We start from the raw sequence: 11,472 nt of genomic DNA on the forward strand, positions 1-11,472 counted from the left end.
AGTTAGATTGACTCATTTTATTTCTTTATTTGCCTAGAGCGGATTCATAAAATTCATGATATAATCCGACAAAGTCAAAAAACTTTGATTATAAAATAAATAAATAAATAATCTACACTTGTAGAAACTGTTTATATATTGGCCTTCTTAGAGGTTAAACCGCTTAATTACAACCAACCTAGACTGATTTACCTTTTTGTTGTCCTTTGATAGCTAGAGTCATACGACAATCTTCACCCAGAATGTACATTCAAATAGTGGCTACAGACTTTTTCGTAAATCAAAGATAATTTACACTCAACTATTTTTGTACTAAATAATACTATTTGTACCAAAATTCATACAATATAATTAGTATAGCTTTATTTTTTTTTATTTATTAGTAAGGTTGAACGTAAAAATTGACTATTATAATGAATATAAACAAAATAACACTAGCATATCATAATGCATATTAAATAGTACAAGATTTAAAAGTAAAATTAAAGTAATTTTAGACATAATTATATTAAACTTTTTAACAATTGAGGAAGCAAGAATGACATGATGCACCCTCCCATGCTTGCTACTAAAGATTATGTGATGTGAGGTGCAACCAACATTTTCAATTCCCACATATGATATGGGGTAAATATTACACATTACTTTGAATAAATAAATTACTAATAATTAGTACTAAAAAAATTACTAATAATTAGAAAGAATATAAAATCAATATAAATAATCAAGATATTATGAAAAATTTGTAAGTGTATAAAAAAGTAAATACGATGTTCAAGTTACTACATTTAATGATATCATTTAACATATTAACAAATTAAAAGGGGAAAAGAAAAGAAGAATGGTAACATTAGAAATAATTTATAAGTGTACAAAAAATAAACACAATATATAAGTACTTATCAGTACAAAACACATTTGTTATTTATGTTAGAATGTAATTTTATCATTGTTGATGTTTATATAAGTTTTTATTTTAATTTGGTAATGTTTCTTTTTTTTTTTAGGGACAAGGGGACTTGCAACAATTATCTGAGGGTGTGCATTAAGTAAACCACACTCATGCACAATACGGATCGGAGTACGTAGTTTGTAATTCACACACACATTGAGAGATAAACCGTACAAGGAGTACCCTATGCGACATGCTTTATTGAGAGTGTTAGTAAGAATTGAACTTGTGACATTTTGATACGAGAATCATATTCCATTCACTTGGGCTAGATTTGGTAATGTGTTTTTTGGGTGATGAAAAAAATCTGCAACTATTACTTGATGGTGTGCACTTGCTAAATCTCGCTCATGTGTAATGATCCGCAAGCCACACAAGAGAGATAAACCACATTTAGAAGATCATGTGTGATGGGCTCAATTGAAGTGTTAGTAAGAATTAAACTCACGACTTTTTGGTATAAGAATCATGCTCTACCCACTCAGTCACCTCAATTCAGCTAGATTTGGTAATGTTTTTCCCAAGTACAATGGGTGTAATCACTATGTTGTATATGTATGTCAAACCCAAATTTATTGATTATTAGCCATTTGTGTTACTAGGAGACTTTCTCTAATAATTTTAAATGCATGCTCATATATCAAAGTCTATTGCAGCCCATGTGCCATTGCATTACTTTATTTTTTGATTGATCCTATCCACCTTTTGTGTTCCCACTTTGGCCATTTGACAGTGATGATTAATCCAATGTTGCCTTTGTGAATTATTTGCCATAACATTTCAATTGATTGCCCTCTTTATCATTACCATGTAATCTTGTCCCTTAATCCCTACACAAAATTCTTAAGTAAACAACTAAGATGAAGGTAAAAGGAGATGTTTTTGGTTTGACTCAGTCAATTATAGGCAATTTAGGCTAACTAATTTACCAGCCACCTTGTGATCCTCTGCAAGTTAGGGTCACAAGACGAGTCTCACCCTGAGCGCACATTCAAGTAGCAGCTATAAATTTTCTCGTAAATCAAAGAGATTTCAATACTTTAGCAAACTTAAGAGACCAAAGACAAATTATTTTTTAAAAAATTAGTGTTTACTTATATAAGTTTGAAACTCAAATTCACGATTTCTCGAAATCGGTGGAGGTATATCGCGGGATAGAGACAATTTTCATCATTATTTTATGCCTATTTTATCAATTGAATATTAGATAGTTGGCGTCACAAGTTAAACTACCACAAGCATGTCTTGCTTTCAACATTTTTCAACATTTTTCAACAATAAAGTCTGAAGACCACATGATCATTAAATTATATTGCTACCGGCATTAATTCAAAAAGATGTTTAGAAGTCAAACAATTACGAGGAATTCAACATCCTTGGAAAAAAACATCCATAAAAGACAATGTTCATAATAACTAGCTGAGAGAGTACTACAAATGGTGCATTTGGTTCAAGTTAATTATAACCTTCTCAATTATACTTCCTCCATAATCTAATATTTAAAAATTTTGAAGAAAAATGATTTTTGAAAACGTGATAAAAATAAATTACGAAACCTTTCCGAAAATCTCCCATTACCTTAAAGAATTTCATGTTCTCAAGAATCAAATAATTTATAAAGACACGTAACCCCGAAAGGAGTGATCGAGTGAGTGAAACATGACTCTCGTACCTAATGGTTATGAGTTTGATTTTTATCAACACTCACTCGATCGAGTTCATTGGATAAGGTCTTCTTAATGTGGGGTTTATCTAATGTACACGTACCATCAAATAGTGACTGTGTATTTTTCTCGTCATCCAAAATAAAGACACATTAATGTTCTTATAAATAATGTGATATTTGTGAACATATAACCTAAACTAAATGCATCCTAAATGTTCTCTCTCTCTCTCTCAACTAATTATTGTTGCTAAGGAAACAAAAATTACAAAATTCCTTCCGAGTAAATATTAGAGCAACCCCAATAGTTAAATTCAAATTTGAATTTTTGATCAGTCGTGGACTCGTGGCAGGGAGAGAAAAAGAAATAAAAATAATAAATATAGAATTTTGAGTGGCAGCCACCCTTATGTGTCAGGCTGCCAACTGAGTAGATTGAGCGGGTGAGTGCAATGCGGGTCAATTTGATATTTTTTTTTTCCTAAAAATCTAGGATTGTCGATTTTTTTCGATAAATAAGTTACTCCTGCATGTACACTATGCACATGAGTCATTATCATTTCTAATCATTTTTTTGAGTCTCCTAATAACCCTACATGTGTGCTGTTAAAAGCAAGACTTATAGAGTGACACTTAAACCATTGAGCTAAACTCTATGATGCTGGGAGAACAAATTTTGTGAAGTAAGAAATCTCTTTATTTGGGGCTTAATCAATTTTTTTTTTTGAGAGGGGGCTTAATCAATTTATAAAGTGAAATATATCTGATCTAAAAGATAAGTAATTATTCGTCCGTAAAATACTAAAATGTCCCCTTTCTAAGCAATAATAGAATACATAACTTGTACAACTTAAACACCCCTCTGGAAACTCATTATAATCTCCATAATCTATATTACTTTTATTTCCAGCCTGCATTATGAATTAATACACGACGTTACTTGTTTCAAATTTTATATAAATAATACATAATCATAAACCTAACTTACATTTAATAAATAAATAAATATATGTATAAATGTTTTTTATACTTGTTTTTTTTTTTTAAATTATGCTTTGAAATTTGGATTCTACTATGATTTACGAGAAAATTCATAGTCGTTACTCAAATGTGGCTTCGGGGTGAAACCTGTTTTGTGATTCTAACTATCAAGTAGTGATCACGATGAGATAAATCAGCTTAAGTTATCTATTTTTGACTGATTCAAATTAAAAAATTAATAAATAAATCTCATGAAGAGTCGAACTTAGAATCTTGTAATTAAATTATGAGTGAACAGTTTGATAGAAACATTGTAACATGTGCGGTAGAGGTGGAGACAAGAGTGTGATTGCAGCAATGCCCAAAATGTAGTGAAAACTGCTGATTTGCTGCTTATGGGTTTTAGGTTTGGTCCTTATCCATTTAACTAACCACCACACACCAGTTACGTTGTGGACATGTTTCCATACCTGTCCACTTCACCTCCCAATTACTTGCAAATTTACAATTAACTTTCACAATTATTTCTCTATAAATTATACCCCGCACTTTATATAAGTAAACTTCAAATTTAAAACTAAGTGACACTTCTGTAACTCTCCTTAAGAGAAGGTCACGGGATCGAACCCCAATGGTGAGATATTGACTCTAACAGATAGAGAAAGAAATTCCGTATAGGAGGTAAATTACGAGATTTGCATCAACTAACTCATATACCCTAAATGTTTATACACTAATAGTCATAATCATCTTTTGTCTATAAAAAATACATGTCTATTTTAAAAAAGAAAAGTGCTTATTTTTTACTCCTTAACATCCCCAAGTAATGTTACTAAGTTAAAACGATCGATTAATAAGAAAATGTTGAATAGTCAAAATATTTTTTATTATTCGAAAGTATTCTCAATTCCAACGGTAAAGAAAGTATAGTAAAAAATATACATAATAAGGAGATTCTAGCATGATTTTAAAATGCAGGTTGCAATTTGAACATTTCAAAAAGAAAAAAGAAAGACAAATTACCTCTTATCTGATCTATTCTAAAATTAACTTTTTCAAGATATATTCCACGTTAACTACGGACACACCGCATACGTCATGTGAAACAAATCAAACAATGCTGAGATAGATGACACTAATTTCATTACTATTTCAGTATATATATTGGGGAATTTCTGATTTATCTTATCATATTATATTTTTATTAATTATATTTCTCATTTTATCCCCCCACCCACAAACAAAAAAACAAAAAAAAAACAAAAAAAAAAAGCATTCAATAATGTTAAATTAAATATAGGATTTTCTCTTCAGGCATGATGAATATTTTCGAGTCCAAAATTAAATTAAATTAATCTAATCGAATTTTGATCAAATCATATTCAATGATAGCTCTTTTACGAGTGTTGTTACATATACATGGTTCAAAATTCTGAACAGAAAAAGAACATGATCATTTACTGTGTTGTTATTGCTTACATCCCGTGAGATAAAACTAATTCAGTCGAGTCTTGGTCAAGCCCTATTCAGAGACAACTCTCCAATAACGTTACCTTGCTACATAGGCACATGGTTCAAAATTTTGCGCCTTACATCTTGTGGGATGATACTAATCTAGTAATCTCGATAGGGTCCTATTTGGAGGCAACTCTCCAAAGATGTTACATTGATTCAAAATTATGAATAGATAAAGAATTTGATCATTCACTATGTGTTATTGCCTTACATCTCGTAGAATGACACTAATAATCTAGTCGAGTCTTAGTCGGGTCCTATTTGTAGATAGCTCTGTAAGGACATTACATAGCTATAGACACATATATAGTTCAAAATTTTGAATAGATAAAGAATTTTATCATTCACTACATTGTTACTCTCTTACCTCCCGTTGGATGAAACTAATCCAATCGATTCATGGTCGGATCCTATTCAAGTACAGTTATCTCCAAGGATGTTATGTTGGTTCAAAATTTTGAATAGATAAATAATTTAATTTGATCATTCACTATGTATTATTGCCTTACATTTCACTGAATGAGACTAATTCAATTCAATCAAGTCTTGGTCGGTTCCTATTCAAAGGCATCTCTGCAAGCTAAGGATGTTACATTGCTACATACACATGGTTCAAAATCTTAAATAATAAAAAATTTGATCATTCAATATGTAATATTACTTTACATTCCTCGGAATTAGACTAATCTAGTCGAGTCTCGATTGGATCCTATATATTTAGAGATAGTTCTCTAAGGCATTACATAGCAACATACATATGGTTCAAATTTTTTGAATTGACAAAGAATTAATTAATCATTCACTACATTGTATGAGACTAATTTAATCGATTTTTGGTCCAACTTTCTGGTCCAACACTATTCAGAAACCGGTATCCTAAGAGCATTATTGGTGCACATGGCACATATGGTTAAAAATATTTTGAACAGTTATTAAAGAAAGTAAAGATGAAGAAATGGATGATTATTGAGGCCTAGATAGGGTGGGATTGGCAGGAGTACTGTTGTCCTCTAAACTGTTGAAAGTTGAAAAGTGGGAGCTGATAAGGCATTAATGAAGAGCACATGGGATGGGGAAGTTATCTGGGCACATGGTGAAAGCATACCAAACAGCTGCATTCCAAATGTATATGTATATATATGGTGTGTCACCTTGCATCTGCATGCTGACTTTGATGGCCTCTGGATTAGTTAAGACTACCAAATTACACATGCAGTCAGGCAGGCTAGCTGCTGTGGTCCATCATTCAATCATCATGGACTCCCTGTCCCATACCCTATCACCATAATCTTCCAATCAATTCTCTCCCTCCACACACACATATAGTTGCGTTTAAATGAGAACCCGTCTTCTCATACGAACTTCGGAATGAATGTACCACAAATACTACATGGATGCACATCAATTACTCCCAAGCATACCTGGTGCATTCGCTTAGTAATCGTAGAGCTGGAGTAGTTGTGCATTCATGTAATACTTACGGGTGCATTACGTATTTCAATTCGTAAATTTGCATGGGAAGGCTGGTTGAACAGGAATCAATATATGGGGGTGGGGGTGGGGGTGGGGGGGGGAGTAAGAACAACTGATCATAGTCATTTATAGTGTTCAGGTTTTTAGTAAAAAAAAAAAAAGGATCAGTTTTATAATTATTATAAAGGGAAAATGGCATCTTTAGTCCCTAAGTTATAGGGGTAGTGTAGACTCAGTCCCTAAGTTATGGTTGTATGCGAGTTTAGTCCCTCAGTTATTCACAAAGTGGCGAGTTTAGTCCCTTAACATTAAATTTGACGAAAAAAATAAAAAATATTCAAAATTTGAGGGGTAAAATAGGAAAATCACATTTTATTATTTTTCTTATATCAAAACCACTTTTACAACATTATTTTTTCACTTCTTAGCCTAATTATTTTCAATATTTTTCATTTTTAAAAGCATTTTAATAACTTTCAAATGACTTGTTAGGAACGTGACTCTCATATAACACACTTAAAACTTAGCACAAATAAAGAAATGCATGATCATTGTATTTAGGTGTATGAAACACATGTCCTAACAAGTTTTTATTTTTTTACTAAGTAACAAATGTAATAAAATTAAACTTTTGAGATAGGATAGTGTGTAAAAAAATCTCAAAAGTTTTAATTGTATTACATTTGTTGCTTAGTAAAAAAATAAAAACTTGTTAGAATAGTGTGTTTCATACACCTAAATACAATGATCATGCATTTCTTTATTTGTGCTAGGTTTTAAGTGTGTTATACGAGAGTCAGGTTACTAACAAGTCATTTGAAAGTTATTAAAATGCTTTTAAAAATGAAAAATCTTGAAAATAATTAGGCTAAGAAGTGAAAAATAATGTTGTAAAAGTGGTTTTGATATAAGAATAATAATAAAATGTGAATTTCCTATTTTACCCCTCAAATTTTGAATATTTTTTAATTTTTTCGTCAAATTTAATGTCCAGGGACTAAACTCGCCACTTTGTGAATAACTGAGGGACTAAACTTGCATACAGCCATAACTTAGGGACTAAGTCTATACTACCCCTATAACTCAAGGACTAAAGATGCCATTTTCCCTATTATAAACTTTTATGTTTGTAATATTTATAAAACTAAAATTTTCTCTTTTCTCCTTATTTCTTATACCAGTCATAGACTAGCTATTAATATATTCAAATGGATATATCATATCAATTCTCACTTTTTACTTGGAGTCTATTCTCACATCAACCTCTTATATAATACTCCGTATATGTAACTGGAAACGGTTGTAATAATATTACTCAAGTAAATTGGGGAGCTCGAGTGCAATTTCTATATGCACATAGCAATTAATGGTTATATATATATATATTAGAAATCGGACTTGAACTACTATTTATACAATAGAATGCCTTGAAAATATAGTAGGAATGAGACAAAATAAATAATCTTGACAAATTTAAGGCGACTTCTCACTTCATGTGTTGTGACAGAAAATTTAATTTAGGTATAAATACTTCGCTCTATAATTAAATGTTATATGAAGCATAGACCGAGAAATATGCTTTGAGTTTGTATGTGTTATACCATTATTGAATATGAAGCATTTTTATTGCATATTACTTTTTTTTTTCTTATTTTCATAGCACATTTAATACGATAAAAATAACCTCACTACTTATCCAATTGCCCAATATTATTACCACCTAATTTGTAAAATCACTTTTATGTTCAAAGAATATTTCAAGAATATTAATTAAATAAGGGTCATCATCTCTCACCTACTCTAGTGTGTAACTGTTATTGTTTTTTTGTTCATTAACTTTTCCAATCCAATAAGAAACATGCTTTATTTATTTACTTTTAAGCTCAACATACATTTAATTATTGTACAGAAAAACCTAATAACAAACATTCATACAGTTATTTAGTTGACTCAAGCCACTCAACCCTAAGACTGTTGTTAAAGATAATGCAACATTTGAGGGATTCTTTTCTAAAAAACTATTACATGAAAGGGAGTCATGCCACTCCAATTGTATCTGCCATAAGCATAGAAAACACCCGGAATCACATATCAAAATCATGGAAAATTGCATTTTTCTTCCTTAAGTTGTAGAGTAATTGTAAAATTTATCTCTACTTATTGGTCGTGTTCACTTCTCGTCTCTAAGCTATAAATGATTTTGCAAGTTTCATCATTTTTATAATAGGTCATGTTCACTTCTCATCCCTGAGCTATAACTGACGTTACAAATTTTGTCCCTATTGTTTTGCAATTTAGGCTAATTTACCTTCTTGTAATCATTTATCAGCTATGATCACAAGACGATCAGACTTCACCCATAGTACAAATTTGAATAACGATTGTGGACTTTCTGATCTCGTAAAAAAAAAAAAAAAAGTTGGATATATTTGGGTATGCAACCCTTTATGAGTTTAGGTCAGATATCTCACATGCAAACTTTATACAAGCATGGGGAATAACTCACTTTTTGAATAAAAGTTTAGGGTAGGGAATGAAGTTGAGCTACCAATCCCTACCATACATGATGTGTTCCAATTGCTCCTCAACTTTTATCATCTACAGAATGTATCTATTAACTACTACTCCCCTGGCCTGCTGATTTTTGTCTCTGCACAGTATTTTTACTGGTAACAACTCATAAAAAAATTACAAATTTTATACTCTAAATTTGGCCTCCCAAGTCATTTTCATTGATGCTTCAGCACTGCATCCACCTCAAATTGGTTAAGAAACAAAGACGTTGCAATCTAAGTGTCAAACATATTCACACATGAATCCGATGGCATATGAATATGGTCCAAATGAAATGAATTTAACGTTGTGGACGGAACATTATACGTCATGAGAGCTTTTTAAAATTGTCTACGTCAATACTCAAGGTATAGACTCTGTAAATCCTATCTTGTGATCATAAACATCTCTAATCAGCAAAGAATTACAAAGAGGTAAATTATCTTGCCCATAAGTGACCAAATCAAACCAATACGATTTCAATAGACTCATATTGGAAGTTTGACTTATAGCATTATGGTTGTAAAGTTAACTGCTTGACGAACTTACTGAAAGTCTGAAACTACCGAATGAAAATATCAAATATGGGGAGATTGAAGTCACTACTTTAATTGAAGGAGTAAAAAGCAAGTATGAGAAGAGTTGTGGATCTGAAATCGCAATTTTAATTGGACTGAACAGTAAATAGCTATAAAAAAGAGTTGTGAAATGTAAAGCTTTGCAACTAAGGCACAATATTTCATTTTCTCAAAAAAAAAAAAAAAGGCACAATATTTCATAGTAGTTATTATTTACTGATTTAATTTCGGTTGAAAATATACGTTGCACCCAGTAGGAATTGTATTTAACAGGGAATATTCATAGGACACGAAAAGGGATGAAAGAAAAAGAAAAAGAAAAATTAAAATAGGAAAATGAATGACGTCATCAAGTCGGAGGAGCTGAGCTAGAAGAAGAAGCGCCGGAAAGCAGATCGGCTAGAGCGCTCATGGCTCGGACTTGCATCTCCAGAGCGGCTATGTAATCAGTGGCTTCTTCTAGAATCACAGGCAGCGGCTGCTTCCGGCAGCCGGGAACAATCCGGCCCAAGACGCGAGCCTTTCGCTGTACAGTCGGTAAATTCTTCATTTTCAGCCGGAGAATACTCAATCTCGGCTTCTTCGGCAACCGGCTGTTCCCTCTCGCCGCCGTAGCCGCCGCCGCCACCACTCTCTGCCGCTTGTTGTGCTTCTTCATGAACTTCAGCTTGAGGCGGTTGGTGAGGATCTCGCGGCTCCACCTGGTTCGCCCCTTCGCCGTAACCGCCAAAACTCTGTCCGCGACTTCTCGCACCGCTCTCCCGCCCTTCGGCGCCGCCGGCGACGAAGGCGGACTTAGCCGCAGCATCCGGAGCGCTCCGAGAAGCCTCGACGAGTAAACCTGCTGTTGAGCTTCGGATTTCCACTCAGCAGCCGAGTTGTTATCGCTCGCATCTTGACTCTCCGCACTCGGAGCCTGACTTCTCTTCTTCTTCCTCCTCCTCGCCGCCGCTCTACTCGCCGTGTTCGTAACCGTATTCGGCACCAAACTCGACGCCATCAACACCGCCGATTCGATCAGACTCTACAAACCGATTTCCAAACCGAACTAATCAGATCAGGATTTCTCGATTCAACACTCTGTGGATTCGATGAACAGATGAACAGATGATCTGTGGATTCGATCAATGAATAACCGATCAGAATCAACAAGTACCGACAGATTCAAAGAAACAGAACTAAAAACAACTCCTAATTACCGACTAACTAAACATCAATTAACGCATAACATCTATGAGATTAATTAAGCAATAATAAATCACAATTAAAATCCATATGAACAAAACAAAAACAATCCGTACCGTAAAAAGGAAGGAACAATTTCCAGAAGCCTCCCGTCTGAAGTGATTCTCTGATGGTTTACATGTGCGGGATTTGAAAGGGAATCACGGGAGCGAAGGCGTCTGCCCTCTTTTAAATGTGTGGGTGGACGAGAATTGAGACGGAGATGCATCATATACACATCACTATACCACTCCGCTATTTTTAAATTCTATTTTACTCAAATTAAAAATGTTCTTTTCAAATTTTATTTTATTTTTGGGTTTGTTTGTTTGTCTCATTGGATTGTACATTAATAAAATAGGTAAAGCTATTTAATTGAAGTATTACAAAATAACTTTATTTCATTGTCCATCAATTATTGCACAACTTATATCTTTTATTCTTTTTTGTTTTTTAGTGCGACATTCAAATCATCACTACTATAAGACTAATTCAGATTCAATTCAAATGCACCTTTCGACTTTGCAGTTATA

General features: G+C 32.8%; 1 protein-coding gene across 1 annotated transcript; it reads right to left on the bottom strand.

The window, feature by feature from the left end:
- Positions 1–9,898: 9,898 nt before the first annotated feature.
- LOC116001566 (transcription factor bHLH147) lies at positions 9,899–11,175 on the bottom strand. The gene is made up of 2 exons (XM_031241449.1): positions 11,017–11,175; positions 9,899–10,827 (listed from the first exon to the last, which is right to left on the bottom strand). The coding sequence occupies exon 2, from the start codon at positions 10,713–10,715 to the stop codon at positions 10,065–10,067; it is 651 nt and encodes a 216-aa protein (XP_031097309.1). The 5' UTR covers positions 10,716–10,827; positions 11,017–11,175; the 3' UTR covers positions 9,899–10,064.
- Between the last annotated feature and the right edge of the window lie 297 nt (positions 11,176–11,472).

Source organism: Ipomoea triloba, chromosome 13, assembly GCF_003576645.1.
Source record: "Ipomoea triloba cultivar NCNSP0323 chromosome 13, ASM357664v1".
In the NCBI taxonomy this organism is placed as follows: domain Eukaryota; kingdom Viridiplantae; phylum Streptophyta; class Magnoliopsida; order Solanales; family Convolvulaceae; genus Ipomoea; species Ipomoea triloba.

Excerpts from the sequence above, each read along its gene's own strand:
- LOC116001566 (XM_031241449.1), bottom strand. The coding sequence starts at position 10,715 with ATGGCGTCGAGTTTGGTGCCGAATACGGTTACGAACACGGCGAGTAGA.